This window comes from Podarcis erhardii (genome assembly GCF_964252035.2).
Source record: "Podarcis erhardii genome assembly, chromosome: 15".
Lineage (NCBI taxonomy): Eukaryota > Metazoa > Chordata > Lepidosauria > Squamata > Lacertidae > Podarcis > Podarcis erhardii.
The window spans coordinates 15862060-15881644 of NC_138505.1; the positions used below are offsets into that span (position 1 = coordinate 15862060).

General features: G+C 49.1%; 1 protein-coding gene across 2 annotated transcripts in view; it reads right to left on the minus strand.

Annotated features, from left to right (window-relative positions):
• The window catches only part of EHD1 (EH domain containing 1), a 30875-nt gene that overhangs the window by 2563 nt on the left and 8727 nt on the right, over positions 1-19585 (minus strand). For both annotated transcript variants that reach the window (XM_081842458.1, XM_081842457.1), the window contains exons 3-4: positions 15952-16049; positions 841-1253 (exon numbers count right to left, since the gene is read on the minus strand). In XM_081842458.1, coding sequence (XP_081698584.1) covers positions 841-1253; positions 15952-16049 — 511 coding nt within the window. The remainder of the gene's footprint in view (positions 1-840; positions 1254-15951; positions 16050-19585) is intronic.

Sequence of the window (19585 nt, forward strand, 5' to 3'; positions counted from 1 at the left end):
TCTCTCCAGATATTGCTGGACTACAAATCCCATCACCCCTGGCTTTTGGGTGGGGTGTCCTGAGGCTGATGGGAGTAAGAGTCCAGCAATATCTGGAGGGAGACAGGCTCCCCACACCTGGGCTAGATAACTGGTCTTCAACAGAAGGACAGCCCTGCCCATGCCATTCCAACACCAAGGGCCCCCCTTTTGCCCTTGGGAATGGGTCCCATCCTGCTACAGAGGAGTCCCAGCTCTCAAGAAGTTGAAGACCACTGACCTAAACAAGACATTGGATGAGGGTGAACCAATGGGCCCTCTCTGCCCTTGAATAAATTAAAATAAAATGCTGCCCATCTGACTGGGTGGGCCCCAGGCACTCTGGGCGGCTTCTAACAAAATATAAAAACACCTGAGATCATCAAATGTTAAAAAACTTCCCAATACAGGGCTGCCTAAAAGTCAGATAGTTGTTTATTTCCTTGACATCTGACAGGAGGGCGTTCCAAAGGGCGGGCGCCACTACCGAGAAGGCCCTCTGCCTGGTTCCCTTTAACCTCACTTCTCGCTGTGAGGGAACCGCCAGAAGGCCCTCGGATCTGGACCTCAGTGTCTGGGCTGGACAAGGGAGGTGGTGCCACTCCTTCAGGTATACAGGGCCGAGGCCGTTTAGGGCATTAAAGGTCAGCACCGACACTTTGAATTGTGCTAAGAAACATACCGAAAGCTCCCCCCCCCCTGCAATCCAGGGAGCCACTTGGGATGGGCACCCTTCCTCCATCACTGGGCAGCCAGAGCACACCTGCCTGGCCTTGAAGGACAAGAAAAAACCCGCCCCGCCCCCCGGGGATGGTCACCCACCTTGGCCAGCCTGGCCCGCTTGATGAGGTCGTTGAGCTTTCTTAAGGCGGCGTTTCGCGGGAGGGACTGGATGTCCTTGAAGAGGTCTTGCTCCTCCGCCTCGAAGAGCTTCCGGTTGTCCGGGATGAGGAGTGGGTGGGACCAGAAGGAGCCAATGTAGACACGCACCACCTCGGGCGTGTTGATGATCTTGCCCAGCGACCACATGAGGGCACCGTAGACCCTCATCAGCTGCTGCGTCTCGATCTGATCCGCCTTGTTCAGCACCACCCGGATCTTGTCCTCGTGGTTCTTCAGGGCCTTGATCACCTCGGAGAACTCGTCCGAGATGTCCAGCTTGTGGGCGTCAAAGAGGAGGATGATGCGGTCCACCCGCTCCGCAAACCACTCCAGGACCGCCGCAAAGTCGTAGCCTGTGTGGGGAGAGGAAGGCGGCATAGAATCAGAGAGTCGGAAGGGCCCCCAACCCCCTGCAATGCAGGAATACGCAGGCCACCCATATAGGGATTGAAACTGCAACCCTGGCATTATCAACACCAGCTGAGCTAACTGGTGACGCAAACTTTATTGAAACAACTACCAAGCATAAAGTGTTGTCTTCCAGGACTAATACATGTCCGGGTGTTTCGAGTCTTGCATGCAGTCATCAGCAGGGAAGCAAAACGGGCTTGGAAAATATTTTAGATTGCAGATTAAAGCTCACATCAATCTAGTGGTTCCCAGTTAGCTAAGTACTGCGGACCCCTGTTTTTCAGAAGCCAAGCTATGGACCTTCTGCTTCCGAACCTTTCGATATCTATATGGCAGTTTTTGTTATGTCAGTGGTGCCGTGGGTGGGTTACGCAGACCCCCTGTGGTCCAGAGAGCACCAGTTGGGAAGCACTGATCTATAGCATGAAAGGGGAGGGTCTGGAGCTCATGGGCAGAGGACACCTGTCCTGCATGCAGAAGGCCTCCAGTTCAATCGCCAGGTACGAACACCCCCAGCCTGACCCCCTGGAGAGCCGCAGCTGTCAGTCAGTGTAGACCAGCCTCTCCTTCCCTCCTAGGTGTCCAAATTTATTTTAAGCTGTGTTTCCAAAAGCCTCATTTATTTTGTGCTGCCTTTTCCTTAATCTAGGCTGCATTTCAGAGACTTGGTCTTGCACAGACAGCCTTTTTATTTATTTTAATTGGCCTCAGTTTTTTAAACATGTACATGGTGCTTGTACTATTGGATTTTATAAACAGTTTTTGTGAGCTGTATGCTTTCTTGGACAGACTAACCCCCCCCCCCCTCAAAAAGCAGCCTGTTAATTTTAAAAGGGCCAGCTGAAAAGCAAGGTGGGTTGCCATCCTGGGTGGATCCCAAGGGAGATCTGCAGCAGTGTACAATTCAGGGAGCTGATCCAAGTGGAGACAAGGCAGCAGAGGCAAGGCAGGCCCATCTTTAACCTCCCATGCTACAAGCTACCATATAAATTCCTGGCTGGAGATATAAAGGCAGCAGCATGGCTTGCTATCTATTGAAAGGTATTGGAAGACACTAAATGCAGTTCTGTTTTGAGATCTGGACCTCACAACGCTGGGACTTAAGACCAATGGACCAACAGACAACCCACATCCAAGACTGTCATGCAGACAAAAACCATCACCACTTTTCAATCAGCCTGGCTTGGTTTTATTACATTATGTAACATTGATGGAACGTGGCTTATGAGCTCTGAGGACACATGGAGGTTTGTGGGATGATACTTTTGCTGAAAAACTTAAGGTTAAAAGTTAAATGTAGTTAGACATCTGGTTCTTTTCTCTCTCTCTCTCTCTCTCTCTCTCTCTCTCTCTCTCTCTCTGTGTGTGTGTGTGTGTGTGAAAGAGATTGTTGAATATTGATTGTTGCTTCTAAATGGTGCTTTGAAAAAAATAAAAAATAAAGGAGTGAAGACATCTCTTCTTCGCCTGTGCCCCCAGGCCTATTCTTACCATTTTGGAGGACTCCCCAGAGCCACCACAACACCCCCGCCTGTGCACTGGAATAGCCAGTTCAGTTTCCCAGCATAGAGGGGTTACAGGAAGCACAATGCTGCTTACAGGCACTTCTGCTCAATGGGGTTTCCCCTGTTTACATTTCCAAGCAGGGCCCCCCAACTTCCCTGCACCTGGACTCAAAAGACACAAACTGTGTATAGAGCTGGAAACAAGATGGAGCCCAGTCTCTGCTGCATCCCTGAAACTACACAAGAGATAGCAAGCATAGACCGTTTCCAGAGCGGCAGCTGTGATTAGGTTTTCTGCAGGAAAAACGTGGCAATGCATGGCATTGCAGGCAGCGTTTGAAATTTGCCAGGCGCATTTTGTACCTGGCTATAGGCCACTTTTTATAAAATAAAATAAAATAATATTTTTTCAAAATTTTGAAAGTTACAATAAGAAAAAAGAGAAAAAAGAAAAAATTCTTGGGAGAAAAGCAATGACCAACCTAGACAGCATCTTAAAAAGCAGAGACATCACCTTGCCAGCAAAGGTTCATATAGTTAAAGCAATGGTTTTCCCAGTAGTGATGAATGGAAGTGAGAGCTGGACCATAAAGAAGGCTGATCGCCGAAGAATTGATGCTTTTGAATTATGGTGCTGGAGGAGACTCTTGAGAGTCCCATGGACTGCAAGAAGATCAAACCTCTCCATTCTGAAGGAAATCAGCCCTGAGTGCTCACTGGAAGGACAGATCCTGAAGCTGAGGCTCCAATACTTTGGCCACCTCATGAGAAGAGAAGACTCCTCGGAAAAGACCCTGATGTTGGGAAAGATTGAGGGCTCAAGGAGAAGGGGACAATAGATGATTGGACAGTGTTCTCGAAGCTACCAGCACGAATTTGACCAAACTGCGGGAGGCAGTAGAAGACAGGAGTGCCTGGCGTGCTCTGGTCCAGGGGGTCACGAAGAGTCGGACCCGACTAAACGACTAAACAACAACAATAATCAGCCACTTGTGACCAAGTGAAGATGCCCAGGTGCCAGGATACAACTTTTGAGCCATCTGCGCCCTAAATGGCAGCTAGGCGTTCCACTTTGGCAACCATAACCCTGGTTTAAGGAGCCATTTGGCGCCTAGCTTATATACCCGATTTTCTAACACTTCCATCTCTACGGTCCTATGACAACCTCACCAACTAATCATTTAAACCAGTATTATCCTAAAGGGAATTGTTTTCTAAAACCTTCACAACAATGGCCACCCCTCCCCTTATCTCATTAAGACTAAAATAGGAGAAAGATTTTGGAGAAGAGCTAGGGGAACAACTTTTAGCTCTCTGCCTTGCTTGGAGGGGCAAGGCCTGCTCAGCATGCTGGCTCTCATAGAGCATGGGGGATTCACAATGTACACACAATGTTCATGTGCACATGGAACCTTCACTGGAACAGAACCTCAGCATAAGATGTGATCGTACTACATTCCAAGACAGAAATCTCATCTGGCCAGTGGAGCTGAAGGAACACCAAAAAAACAACCACCTGTCAACACTCCTGCTTTACACGCGAGGAAGTCTGAGGCTGAGAGAAGGAGCAGTTGAAAGAAGTGGCTTCTGCAAGGCTAATCACAAGAGTAACTTTTTTTAAAAAAAGGGAAGAGAAATGTTTTGTCAGCACTGAAGCATGCAGTCCCGTCCTACAGCTGAAGAACAGCAAAGCTCAGAAAGGCACAATCTGGCTATTGTGGGCTGGCTGAATTTGCATTTCTCTAACTTCACAGATGGGCTGGTGATGTTGGGCTCCCCGCCTCAAAGGATTCGACAGTCACCAGCCAATCCACACCATTGCAGTGTTTCTCAAACCTGGGTCCCCAGCTATGGCTGGACTACAACTCCCATCATCCTTAGCTAGGTAGGACCAGTGGTCAGGGATGATGGGAGCTGTAGTCCAACAACAGCTGGGGACCCAAAGTTTGAGACACTGCAAGAAATACAAACTCGCCCAACCCAGGACACTGGTCAGAGGTTCCCCCAAATATTCATCAGATGAGCCCTGCTGGATCAGGCCAATGGTGGCCCATCAAGCCCAGAATCCTGTTCTAACAGCAGCCAACCAGATGCCCCCGTGGGAAACTGACAAACAGAACTCAAGAGCACAAGATTCCTCTCCCCTCCTGTGCTTTCCAGCAACTAGTATTCAGAAGCATTTACTGCCTCTGACGAGAGAGACAGAGCATGGTAGTTAGGAGCCACAGATAGCCTTGACAGACCTTCCTAGTGTTCCTATTTTCCAGGGACAGTCCCAGATTTACAGAAGCCATTGCAGTTTCTGATTTGATCCAGGAATGTCCCGCTTTTCCTTAGGATGTCTCTATTCCCATCTGAGACATGCTGGAGGTTAGGGAGTTATCTGACCCCTGAGCCACCTGAAGGCAGCCCTGTATAGGGAAGCTTTTTAAATGTTTTATTATGTTTTTATTCATGTTGGAAGCAACCCAGAGTGGCTGCGGCAAACCCAGTCAGATGGGTGAGGTATAAACAGCAACATTAATAAATAATAATAATAATAATAATAATAATAATAATAATAATAATAATTGACTAGGCTGTCCCACTGGAAGATCCTGAAGCTGAGGCTCCAATACTTTGGCCACCTCATGAGAAGAGAAGCCTCCCTGGAAAAGACCCTGATGTTGGGAAAGATGGAGGGCACAAGGAGAAGGGGACGACAGAGGACAAGATGGTTGGACAGTGTTCTCGAAGCTACTAGCATGAATTTGACCAAACTGCGGGAGGCAGTGGAAGACAGGAGTGCCTGGCGTGCTCTGGTCCAGGGGGTCACAAAGAGTCGGACACGACTAAACAACAACAACAACAACAACAACAACAAATTTTCATCAGAGAAATGTTGGAGGGTATGCCTTGATAACCTGGCTCAGCTGTTTGGGGTTGATCAAGAGGCCTTTTTTTGCTGTTAAATGGGTTGGAAGCCATTTTCAACCTACTGAAAAAAGAAAAGAGACTAAGACCTGCTTCAGGTCGACCCTTGCAAGTCTGAGCACATCTAAAGAATTCCCCCCTCCCCTTGTTGGCTTGCCTGAACCTGCCTCTGGGTTTTAACCCAAAGCCCAGAATTGTCCCCTTGCTCTGGACTGGCTAGATGCTTGTGGCCCTGCTGTGCTCAGCTTGATCTCCTGCCCTGACAATCTTTTATCGGCTCATCTCATGCCAAAGTCAGCCAATTTACAGACAATGGGTTGAAAACAGGAAGTGGGGGGGGGGAGACTTTGGGAGGGAGAGATGAGCAGCTGCATTTGCAGAGCCTGTTCACTCTTGCTAACAGAGCTTCACACAAGGAAGAAGGCTGAACAAGAGAAGCTGAATCTCTCTCCCTGACCGCGCAAAGCTGCCAGACATTTATTTAATTTATCTATACACCGATACTCATTTAAAAAAGTACCAGAGTGGTTTACAACAATTACTGCATCTATATAAAGGCCAAACGATAAACCTAACAAAGTTAAAATCAGAAATCAGCTAATGATTATGGAAAGATGCATTCATTCTTAATTGCCTGCATGAGCCTGACAGAACAGAAAAGTTTCCAGCAGGTGTTTAATACAGGAAACTGAAGGCATCTTGCAGAATCTCTAGTGGCAGAGCATTCCACAACTCCACATTCCACAGACATTCCACATGGAGGTGGAATGAAGAGGAACGACACTGGAGCCAATGACAGTAAAGGCTTGTTTACTTGTTGTTCTTGTTGTCAAATGTGCCTCACCAACTCTGGAACCAGCCACCAACGCTTCTGTGGATGATCTCAGTGACCTCTTAGGTACTCTGGACCTAAATTGCTCAAGGCTTTGTAAATTAATACAAGGACCTTGAACCTGGCTCAGCAGCAGATGGGTAGCCAGTGCAGATGTTTTAAAAAGGGCTTTGCATGTTGTCAGAAAGATGCCCCCATCAGCAGTCTGCCCACCACATTCCGCACTGTCTGGAGCTTCCAAGGGCAGCCCCACAGAGCGTGTTGCAGTAGTCTGGCCTTGAGGTTACCAGTGCGTGGATTACAGTGGGTCAGGAACGGTCGTAGCTGGAGAATCAGCCAAAGCTCATAAATCAGACAGGAAGCTCTCCTAGATGGTGTAGTGAGAGCCCCAGAATAGGGTGGAGAAGATCTGTGGTCCTCCATATAGGTGGTGCCCCGCAAGACGAACGCCTTGCAAGACGGAAAACCCGCTAGACGAAAGGGTTTTCCGTTTTGGAGGCGCTTCGCAAAACGAATTTCCCTATGGGCTTGCTTCGCAAGACGAAATGTCTTGCGAGTTCCTGCGGGTTTCCCCCCCTTTTTCCCCCTTTTCCTAAGCCGCTAAGCCGCTTATCAGCTGATCCACTAAAAGCCGCTAAACTGCTAATAGCGCTAATCCGCTAAGCTGTCAATGGGCTTGCTTCGCAAGACGAAAAAACCGCTATACGAAGAGCCTCACGGAACAGATTAATTTTGTCTTGCGAGGCACCACTATACTGTTGCCCCAGCCAACATGGCCAGGGATGATGGGAGCTGTAGTCCAATTTCACCCAGACGGTTCTGGATGAACCTGCCTGGGTGCCAAGATCCTTGGGTGAACCCCTTCTCGGTCCCATCAACACAAGAAGTAGGCCTGGTGGTGGTATTTGGTGGAGCCTTTTCTGTAGCTGCTCCCAGATTGAGGGATTCCCCCCCCCCCCCAAGGGAGGTTGGACTGGCTAAGAGTTTCCTGTTCAGAGGGGCCTTGTAGAACTAAGGTGCAGATGAGGCAAGACGCTGGGCATTCTGTACTTTAATCACTGGTTCTAACTGTGTTATGATGTCTTAACTATTGTTTTTAGTTAAAGAAAGTTATATCCGAGTGGATATGTACATAATTGCACTGTAAGTTAACCATATTCCTGTGTGGGATTTGCTTCAATGGTTTATAATTCTGAATTTTAATTTGTTGTAACCCATCCTGGGGCCTGGGGTGTAATAAAGTTAATAATAGTGATGTGAATTCTTAATGAGTGCCTGCTCTTCCGCTCATACATAGCAGACATGGCTAAGCCTCTTTGTGAAGTTTTCAAATTTTACATTAGTGCACAGCTGTCAACTTTTCCCTTTTCTTGCAAGGAATCCTATTCAGAATAAGGGAATTACCCTTAAAAAAAGGAGAACGTTGACAGCTATGCATTAGTGACCGGAAGGGGGGTGGAATTTTTTAACGTCCACTCAAAATTATTTTGGAGTAGAGGAAGTACCTCATCTCAAACAAACTCACCACAGGAAAGAGGCATGCTGGTTGGTTGGAATTTACATAGTTTGCCTTTTCCAAGGACTGGAGAACAAGACAAACAGAAAGAGTACAGCGACTGATGGGGTCGGGGGGACAGACAGCAGTTCTTTGGGACCCTAGAGATTCTATAGCCTGGTGTCCAAACAACTCACTTGTCAGTCACAACCCCAATGTCGCTCACTGGCTAAAAAATCCTGAAAGGTCGGAGCAGCAAGGCTGCCTCATCTCACAGAAGTCACCTAGAAGGGTACTTGCACATTTTACTTCCTAACCCTAAGACATACCATATTCTTTCCCTCCTAAAAAGTAAGGAGAAATGTGTGTGCGTCTTATGGAGCGAATGCAGGCTGTGCAGCTATCCCAGAAGCCAGAACAGCAAGAGGGATTGCTGCTTTCACTGCACAGCGATCCCTCTTGCTGTTCTGGCTTCTGAGATTCGGAATATTTTTTTTCTTGTTTTCCTCCTCCAAAAACTAGGTGCGTCTTGTGGTCTGGTGCGTCTAATGGAGCAGAAAATACGGCACTTAAAGGAAAGTGTAAGAACATAAGGCGATACTGCTGGATCAGGCTGGTGGCCCATCTAGTCTATCATTCTGTCCTCGTGGTGGCCAGCTTGTGGGAAATCTGCAAGCTCCTGCACAAGGCCCTCTCCCCTCTTGTGACTTCCAGAAACTGGAATTCAGAATCATTGCTGCTCCAATTGTACCTAAGATTCTGGGGTCACTGCTGGCAGCTCTCCCACTGTTCCAGGGACGGGTAGGGTTCCCAGCCTTCTGCAAGCAGAACAGGTGCCCTGCCACTCAGCTATGGGTCTTGCTTGAGGCCCCAACTCAGGGCAGACGGGATGACGACAGCCACCGCCTCCATACACATCCAGAACTCAGAATAATGGAGGTCCTGGTGCAGCAGAGACGACAATTCACAGAGAAAGGCATCTGCATTCCTTTCCAGTTCAGCTGCTCCGGATCAGAGTCCCATAGCTGCCAGCAGAGGCTTTTAACTCATGATAATCAGGGTAGTGAAAAGGGAGAAATCCAACCACCACTTGGAAGTGGGGGGCTGAAACTCGCAAGAATGCCAGGCTGGTGGATTTCAGGCTGATGGCCCATCTAAGCCCAGCATTGCTGCCTCCAATTGTGAAAGCAGAGCAGAGCCGTTGTGGCTAGTAGCCACAGAGGGCCCTCTGACCCATGAATTTGTCCAGTCCCCTTTTTAAAGCCATCTAGGTTGGCGGCCATCACTGTGGGAGGGAGTTCCACAGGTTAACTCTGCACTATGCAAAGAAGTGCTATCAGCTTTCCTGAATCTTCCAGCACTGGGTGCCCACAACTTCTCATGTTACGAGAGAGGAAGGAAAAAAAACTTTTCTCTGTCCACTCTTCAAAGGGCTAACTTCGAGCGGCAGCAGTGAGAATTAGACATCAAGCACCAGCTGGGTGATTTCTGCATGAAGTGAGACTGGGAAATTTCTTCTTTTAGTGAAATAAAAAATTTAAGGACTTTTATATAATAAATGTTCATAAATGTACCAATCTAGCACGTACATAGATATGGGGACCACATGTCTGGAGCAGCACAGGAAGACCGCCCTGAAACCATTTTGACTCCCAAACTGACCAAATGTTTTCTCTGCAAGGAGGGAGGGGGTGAGAGAACCTTCCCATTGTCTCAGGAATAAATCACCATCTCAAAGGAATGGCCAGACTACCAGGAAAGTCAATCAGATAAGGCATTATCAGATAACCTGGCAGACAGGAAAAACAACAACATTCAAATTTATGTTGTAGACCACTTTTTCTGTGATGTAGGTATGATGTTTGTGGGGGGTGGGTCTTGGGTTATACCCTTTCTGTGATGTATGGAGGGGTGGTCTTGAGCTCCAGGGCAGGGAATTTAAAGTGTCTATATAAGGGCGGGCACACCTGGGTTCTGGGTCCTCCTCCTTTCCTGCGTGAGAGGGGAGCACCCTGTTGCAACAGTTCAATACAGATCAGGCTTACAAGCTGCTTTGCTTCTCAGTATTCTCTGGTTGGCCTCTGTTCTTTTCTCCAACCGATGGAGAACCTACAAAGGACTCTATAAGGGCTCTTGTGTCCCCCATAAGGGAATAAGGGCAGATTTTTGTTTATTACATCAGCTATTCGGTGGAAGGAACACACTCATTGTAACTGAGGAGGGAAGTTGTGGCTCACCAGCTGCAGAGGAACTTTCCCAAGGGCAGCTTCCAGGCGAGGTTACTCGGCTGCCAGGCAGGAGGTCACCAAGGGCCAAGGCTTTCCCACAGACCAGGGCTGGGTGCCCTCAGTGCAGAGAGGGATGTCGCCTCTCCCTCCCCCTCCCCATGCCCACCACTATCCCTGCCCCAGAGGGGCACATATCATACCAAACTAGGCTTTCACAAACCCTTCTGCTCACATTCCTACCACAACAAGCCACCCTGCAGCTCAGGTTCCCTGGCTTGTACACTGCAGGCAATGAGGCGGTGTGCACTTCACGCATGCTCAGAGGCACTCTCCTCACGCTCCAAAAGCCAGGCTATGAACTTGCATCAGCCACCACCGGAGATTTACGAAGAAAGGCAACTGCAATTGGAGCCATCGCAAGGTTTAGGAAGGATAAAAGGAAAGTCCTTCTCCATGCAGTGCAGATTTAACCTATGGAACTCACTCCCACAGGAGACCCTGACGGGCACCAGCTTGGATAGTTGCAGAAGAGGACTGGACAAGTTCATGGAGGAGAGGACTACCTTCGGCTACTAGTCATTACGGCTGTGGTCTGCCCCTCTCCCCCCAACCCCACACCAAGACAGCACTGCTTCTGAATTTCGCAGGAGGGGAGAGCTGAACTCGCACTCGGATCCTGCTCGCCAGTTTCCCAAAAGAGGCATCTGGCTGGCAACTGTGTGAATGGGATGCTGGACCAGGTGAGCCATTGGCCCGACCCAGCAGATGTTCCTTGTACAGTGGTACCTCTAGTTACAAACTTATTTCGTTCTGTAGGTCCGTTCTTAACCTGAAACTCTTATCTAGAGGCATGCTTTCACTAATGGGGCCTCTTGCTGCCACTGCACCGCCGGCACACAATTTCCGTTCTCATCCTGGGGCAAAGTTCTCAACTTGAGGTAACTCTTCCAGGTTAGCAGAGTTTGTAACCTGAAGCGTTTGTAACCTGAGGCGTTTGTAACTCGAGGTACCACTGTATTGGCATTTGAAAGCTCAGCTGCAAGAGAGAAGTGGTTGGTCATGCCAGCCTCAGCCCAGGAGCCGAATTCAGGGCGGCCAAAGGAGGCTGGCGAGAGATGGGAAGCAGACACCACAGGTTTATCGCTCTCAGATGCTGCAAGGGGAAGAGGGAGGCCAGAATGTGCCAAATCTCCCTCACAGCAGAATCGTCTTTGTTTGCAAAAAAAAGAAGAAAAAAGAAACCCCTGTGATTTCCAAAGGGGGAACTTTCCCCATGCTGATGTGCACATCTTGCTTCCTAGAATGGAAGTGTCATTTGGGGAAGTTAAGCTATTCCAGGCTGAGAGAAAGCACCAGCGCCAGGGAGGGAGGGAAACGGCGCCGACGGGAACAGCACCTTGCTTTGCGCACAAAGGCTCCCCAGTTGAACTCACGTGGGGGAAGGCCTGGCGCTGAAACCCCAGAGAACCAGAACAGCCAGTCTCTGCCGATAGCACTGGGTCAGGTGAGTCAATGCCCTGACTCAGGGCAAGAGAGCTTCCCTTTTCCAGATCTCCCTTTGGAATGTTTGAGGAGGAGGAGGAAGGAAGGAAGGTTGGTTTTGTAAGGGGATACCTCAAATGGTTTTTCCTCTCTAAATACACACACACACTCTGAATCACCATCCCAGAAAAGCTTTTCCACCTTTCGGATTCCCTGAAACATTTCCAGGTAAACCTCTCGCAGGCTAAAACTTCCTGGCCTGGACGAGGTGTGGAAAAAGTGAGGCCCTCCTAGCCCTCCTGAAAAACAATAGGAGTAAGAATTCCAACTTCCTGTGAGTCACTGCAAAAAGTGTTGACATCACCGGACAGCCACACCCACCGTTTTGCAAAAGGCTCCCTGCCAACAGAGGAGACCAGAGATGCAGCAATGAGGAAAAGCAATGGTGGGGGGGGGGCAGTGGCCTGGGAGGCAATAGCCAGACACCCTGTTCCCCATTCCTTCCCGTGTTCCAGGCAGGAAGGTGGAAGGAGGGCGAGTGATTGGGGCAGGGGGCGGAAGAGAAGTTCCACCACTGCCCCACACGCCCAGAGACACTTTGCAAAGCAAACAGCCAGGAATGCGGGGCTTTCCGAGTTTACTGGTATCTTATTTTAAGAATCTGCAAAGCACTGCATATAAAAATTACCTTGGCAGTGAACACAGGGGCATATATGAAAATAAATAAGATTAATAGTGGAATTGTAGAGTTGGAAGGTCTGATGAAGCAGAGGTGCTCCAGAGAGCCTCTCCCAGCCTCTCGGATGCCCAACTGTGACACAGCAGCCTGGCATCGATGCCATCCACCCTTTCACTCCTGAGTCCAAACTGCACCTTTCTGGTTTGCTCAGAGTGTAGTGGAAGTCCACACTCTCTCCCAGACCCACAGAAGAGTGCGCTGGTCTGCTTACAATGCCAATCCCAAACTCCCAGTAGCTTGAAGGCCAGGTGTCTGGGCACATGGGGATTCAGAAACCTGGAGGCTGGCAACCACACACAGTTCAGCGGTCAAATTAAGAAACTTAAATAGGAAACCAAGGTAGCGGGAAAGCAGGCAGAACCTTGAAACAGAATACAAAACAAACCAGAGCACCAAGGCTCTAAGTTGAACTAATCCTATACACTCGTTCACATTTACTCCCAAAGCATCAACAAAGGCTGGTCAGCTTCACAGATGATCCTGTCTTGGAAATCCAGTGCTGGAAAGAGAACTGGATCCCCACCCCACCCCGACACTGGGAGGGGAACAAGGTGCAATAAATTGGGGGGGGGTGTCTTTTGCTCCAGCAGGTATAATAGTGACAGAGGTTGACAAAATCAATCCTGTCTCCCTGGCTTCTGAAATGCCACTAGCATTTCCTGAACACTTCTATCCAGCTGAGCTTGCCAGCCTGCTTTTTCTGCAGCTTTCTGCCTGCATACCTGAAGGGCTGTAAGATACTTAATCTTAAGGCTGCTGCTAAGCACAAAAGCTTACGTTCAGCAAAACATACAACAGTTCCTCTTCCTGCCGGCGGCTCTCCATCTATTAGACAAGCTATAAAAGGAAAAACGATTGAGGAGGGCAGAGGAGAGGAGAGCGAACACTGAAGCATCTCTAAGCTCATTGGCCAACGCCTAGAGCCACATTGGTCTTCCTCGTGCCGCAGCGTTCTTTCTGCAAGGCTTCCCATAGGGGACTTGGTCACCTTGCCGGTGGCAGAGATCAGGACGCAAGATACCCTGAAGCACAACAGCCCATCCGCTGCCATATCCTTGTCTCCCTATGCCTGTGGAACGTGACGGAGGGGATCACCACACACTTGTTTTGCCCTCCAGCGCTCAGCAGAACGGCTCCTGAGCACCTTCTGGGAGGCCCCTGCCAGACCAGCACCAGAAGGGAATCCAGCTCCCAGCAGAGCTCAGACTGGCTTGGCCACATATCTCTGTGAGAGAGGGCAAAGGGCACAGAAGGCATGCACAGAGGTCTGCCTCCGCAAGGGCAGGAGTTGGCTGAGACTGCTTGATTCTGAGCAAACTAAGCCTCCCAAGAGTTAGACCATTATACAATTTTTCTTTTCGCAGGCAACAACAAGAAGTGAAGAAAACACACCCACACACCCCAAAAAAGCTGGGAAGCCACTGAAGAGATATTCATACAGTAGAGGTCAGTACAGTTAATACAACCAATTTAAATAGATATTAAATCAGGGAGTCCATTATTTCTTTTCTACGTGCAGGTCATGTAAGTTGCTAGTTGATGCGTAAGACACAAAGGTCCACCAAACTTTACAAAAGCGTTTTATAGGTTCTTTGAGCACATGAAGTTTGCAAGCTAGTTTCTCGGTGACTGCAAGATTCCATATATTAAAGGATAGTTAAAAAAAATAAGAATGTGTATGAGCGTTCATTTACTAAACCAAAGCTCACTGACCACCACATCCTGGTTTCTTGCTTGCTGGGGTCAAGTGGAGCCTTATCGCTCATCTGCAGCACTTCCTGATAGCAGGGCAAGGAGAAAAGTCAAATTTCCAGGCCTGCAATAAGACATATGCTTCACTTCTGTCCCACTCGAGCACCAGGACAGCAAAGGGCACCTCCATCTCCCTATAACCTCTCCTCTGGGGCAAGGCCTGGTTCCCTTCTCTTTCCCCAACCCTAAAGGCAGCAGAGGTGCTAGGCCCCCCCCCACCTGGAAAGGAGACCGTAGCACAGCCAGGAGATGATGGAAGCCGAACTGGGGGTGTCTCAAGACGTAGTAGGACAGGCAGAGAGAAGATGGCCCCTGAGACAGGAGCCTGGGAAGAAGGCAGCTATTTTTAGCCGCCGTCCATCTGCTTGGCAGGAGCAGAGTTTCGCTATCGGCACAGCACGAGACGCAGTCTCTGCTTGCCCTGGGCCCAAGGAGAGGGGGGCAGCGACACTCCCCAGGCATCAGGAATGTTGCTCCTTCCTGGCGAGTTATGTACACGACCTAGAACACCCTTCTTGTGCCAGCCACATATTTTCAAGCTACGCCTGGAAACTTCAGCGAGGGGAATGGGGGGGGGGGAGGAGAGTTTCCTCCAAGGAGGCCTGGACTTGGCCAGGAGACACAGGATATAGGCCAAAGGCAGGGGGGGTGGAGGAAGAGAGAGGCTCTTCTCTGCCCCTCCCAAGGACGGAACATTTCACTTAAGAAGCCACAACACACTGGGCGTACATTCAACCTCCCAGATTATGTACCCCATTAAAGCAACCCTCCTAATTTTAAATCCACCGCCCCCAACCAAGGGTTAGAAACCCCATCTCCCCCAACTGGGGAGGTAGTCAGACAGCCCCTCTTTTTTTAAAAAAACCCTCCTCTTTTCCTGAATGTTTGGACAGGCAGAAAGAAACGTTTTTGCCTGAAGCTATGCAAGGTTGGAGTCAGGCGAGCTTCCCCCAGGAGAGCATTCTACAAGCAGGGAGCCATCACTGGAAAGGCCCTGTTCTCATGTTGATACCCTCCAGACCTCCCATACACAGACCTCCCTTACACTGATGGAGGAGCTTCACTGGGAGCGTAGCTGCTTTCAATACTTTTGAGGGGGACGTCCTTATGGACAGGGCTGGGAATTGGGAAACTGTGCCCCTGTAGGTCATGCTCCTCCTATTCAGTAAATTGGTTCTAGCATTAGCACCATGGTATTCCACAGCAGCCTCTCAGGAAGACCTACATGAAGCCGCTGAGTGAGTCCGCCCAAGGATCTGGAGTAAAGTGCCCTCGGTATACCAACAATGCTCAGCTCTCTTCCATCCAGGTCTTGAGACTTGCTGAACAAGCACCTGTAGCAGGTTGGATGGGTGCTAATATTCTGAAACTCACTCAGGTAAGATGGTGGGGCTGTTGTTATGAGGTGTGTCTGACCAAGAAGATGGGACCACACTCATAGAAACGTAAGAGCCCTGCAAAAGCCCCAGCAAAGAAACATCAAGTTCTTGCACACACAGCCCCCAAGGACTCGGCTATACAGCTGGAAATATAATGTTCGATGTGTGTTTTAAGTGCATTACCAAATGTGACCTTAGGTGGCGATGGTGAGCTAGTGGGAAATTCAGTGTATATTTTAAAACTTTTTTTAAAAAAGCATTTTCACAGTGCATGTTTTTTTTTAAATATATGTCTAGATTCAGCCCAAGTGTTACCTCTGCTTATCCGCTGCTTCTCTCCTGACAGGATTCCAGGGGTGTCAATTATGCTGATGCTGTCCAGGACTGGGTTGGGCAGCTGGGCACACATGAACCTACAAGGAGGGAGGAGAGGACTGTTAAGCCATTTGTCTCAGCCGAAAAAGCAAGCATAGGGAGGCAGACGTGGCCACACTTTTTGGGCAACAGAGCTAACTGCTTCATAGAGTTGAGCCACGTTTCAAAGTGGGGCCTCCCACCCTCCAGCACCCACCTTCGTGTGGCACCACCCACAAAGAGAAGGGAAGGGTGCCACGAGAATGAGTGGAAGATAACTCGGGAAACAATTCACCCCCTCCACTTGCTGGGCTCCCTTGAACTTGTTTGCAGGTTCGGATCAAGACCACAACAACAGGAAACTGATCTTGAACCTTTTGACAGTGGCCCAGGGCATAATCACCAAGTTTTGGAAGCCCTTTAACCTCAATAATCTAGACAATTATTGGTATTTCAAGACTTGGCAAATCGCCCTTCTTGGGGTGGGGGGACTCAAATGAGCTAAAATTGTCCTGGGGCCAAAGTGCTTGAGATTCCTTCTTAGCCATTTTTTCTCATTTGTTTCATCCACAAACACAGTGGCTCAGGAAAGTCAGGTCCCACAGGTCTGGGTGTCTGGATTTAATACAGCCCAAGGTTACGTTTTAATCTTCTTTTAAGTATGAACTTGCCACTGTTTTGATTTAGACCATCAAACGCTTTGAAATCACGAACCACACACCTTTCCCCTCTGGTTAGGTCTTATTTCTGATTCAATAAATTGTGTGGCTGCAACTTGTGTATTTCCTTACTGGCAACTGAGACAACTTTTCATTTTATTTCATTGATTTGTTGCAAACATAACAAAGAATCAAGAGATTATAATCTTAAAGTGTCAAAGCCTGGAAGGACAAAAGCCCAAAGATACAAAACAGCTCCTAGGTGATAATAAAGTATTAACTCATACGAATATTCCCTTTACACATAATAAAGATTCATTAAAAATAAAAGTGTTTCCCCCATGAGTTTCATTCATTAATGAGGATAAAGGTTCTATGTAATCTTAAATGAGCCAGACACTTGCAAATACTGACAGCATTGTATATTTTAAAAAATACATAGGAGAGGATGCTACTGTTCCACCGAGAGTGGATTCACTTGGACCCTAAACTTTCAGCGGGGATGTTGGGGTGTCAACGACCATCGACAGCAGCTCTCAGGGAGAGAGTCTTCTCCACTCTTCTTACCAATCACTAGAGAGATGCTTGTGGGGTTTGAAGCTGGGACCTTCCTGCATGCAGAGCGGGTACCCTCCCAGCAAGCTGCAAAGGCCCTTCCCCAAGCTTCCCGGACCCTGTGTGAGACACGGGTTTTGCACCCCAGAATTGTGTTGAGGTTGTCAAGAGCTAGACGTTCTGCTTTTCAAAAATGCTTCCTCTCAATTTCACAAGGAGGAAACCATGACCACAGGACACAACAGGAAGATTTGGGCAAGGTAGGAGTTGCGGCAATCGACGGGGCTCAGGTGGACAAGTACCTTTTGCCCAGTGATGGGGAACTCGAAGATGACCTAAAAGATATTGTGCAACTGCAAACCATCTTCCTAGACATGTTGTTCATGATGGCTGCTGTGGCTGATGGGTGCTAGGAAATCTAACAACATCAGGGGAAGGCGGTCAGGTTCCCCCCCCTCCCCTTGAGCTAGAGACCAGGCCTGTGGGCTGGTTATAAAGTCCAGAACACCGCCGCCCCCGCCACCCCCCAATTTGGTCTCCAGGGTATCTTGTTCCAGCAGCTGACTGAAGGGTATTTATTTCGCCTGGAGACCCAACCCAACGCAGCACCTTTAGACCTGGAAAGAATGTCCCATCTGCACTCCACATTTAAAGTGGTATCAGACCACCTTAAACAACCATGGCTTCTTCCCCCAAAGAATTCTGGGAGCTGTCGTTTGTTACGGGTGTGAAGGGTTCCCCCCAAAGAGCTATAATTCCCAGAGTTTCATAGAAAGAGGGAAACCACTCTAGCAATTGCAGCTCCCAATTCTTGGGACCCTGAACAAACTGCAGCTCTCAGGATACTTTGAGGGAAGCTGTTTCTGTTTAAAGTGACATGATACTGCTTTAAAAGTACAGTGTGGATTAGGCCAGCGTCTCAGCCGGCTATAACAGCTCCTGATACACAACAGTTCTCCTCCCATCAAGGCCATCTTTGACATGGACAGAGACTAAGTGAGCAACGCATCAAAGCACCGAGGCCTGTGCTGTTCTCAGAAGAGGAAGGTCAAAAATTAGGCTCATGGGTTTGAGACCCATGTTGGGCGAAAAATCCCTGCACTGCAGAGCGTTGGGCTAGATGACTCACACGGCCTCTTCCAGCTCTACAATTCTATAGGAAGGAAGAGGGTGAACACCCCAGTACTTATCCCGAACTTTCAGTCGCTGCTGACTTTGCCACCAGAGCATTCTCTGCCCTCTCTGTCTCAAAGCACCTCTCAGGGGCCATAGCTCATGCATGCAGAAGGCCCCGGGTTCAGTCCTCCCAAAGGCATCTGCAGGGAGGGCTGGGAGAGGCTCCCTGCCTGAAATCCTGGCATTGCTGCCAGTCAGTGTGGGCAGCACTGAAATAGATGGAAGAAGCAGCTTCCCATGTCCTTCGCCAAGAGAGATGGGGCCACTTCCCCTCTCCCGAAATGCTCAAGACATCCTCCCATGACCTTGCCTGATCCATATTTCGCCCTTGCGGGAATAATAATAATAATAATAATAAATTTTTATTTAAACCCCTCCCTCCCCGGTCAGAGCCAGGCTCAGGGCGGCTAACACCAGTAAAATTACAACAAAAACATAATAGGGCGGGGGGACACAATTTAAAATGCAGCCTCGTTTTAATAATAGCCCGTAGATCAAAACCATAAGGGGAGGGAAACATAAGGGTCAGACTGAGTCCAAACCAAAGGCCAGGTGGAACAGCTCTGTCTTGCGGGCCCTGCAGAAAGATGTCAAGTCCCACACGGAATGCTTTCCTGCACAGCCCAGCATGGGAGCAAGAGGCACCGTCTGCCTCCTTGGTGCTCAGCACTGCAACTAGAAAAGATGAGCTTTGGAATATTGCAGACAGATTTGCAGGGCTGCTGCTGCTCCTGCTGCTTTGGAATTTGCTCCCGCCTTCTCCCCGCAAGCAGCAGGGAAGGCAACAAAGACCAAAGGCCACCTCTTCCTCCCTGCACCAATTCATCCTTGCGCAGCCCCTGCTTAACCCACAAAAGGCTGTGCACAAATCCAACTCCTGAACGCGCGGCCTGCGGTCCACCTGTACAGAGGTCCTAAGCCAAGGGTACAGGGAGGTCAGCCGTCGTCAAGGACACTGGCAAGCTGCCTCGGATAATCTTGTAAGGATCCTCTGGAGATAAGGCACCTCCCGTCCTGGGCCCCCCTCTGCTTGGCCAGAAGGACTGTGGATTCCACCTACACCTACAGCATTTGACTGGGAAGCCTTCTCAGATTACTGGGCGCAGCAGAGGGTGAAAGCAGGAGAAAGGAGTTAGGTCAGACCTGTGACGCGGGTGGCGCTGTGGGTTAAACCACAGAGCCTAGGACTTGCCGATCAGAAGGTT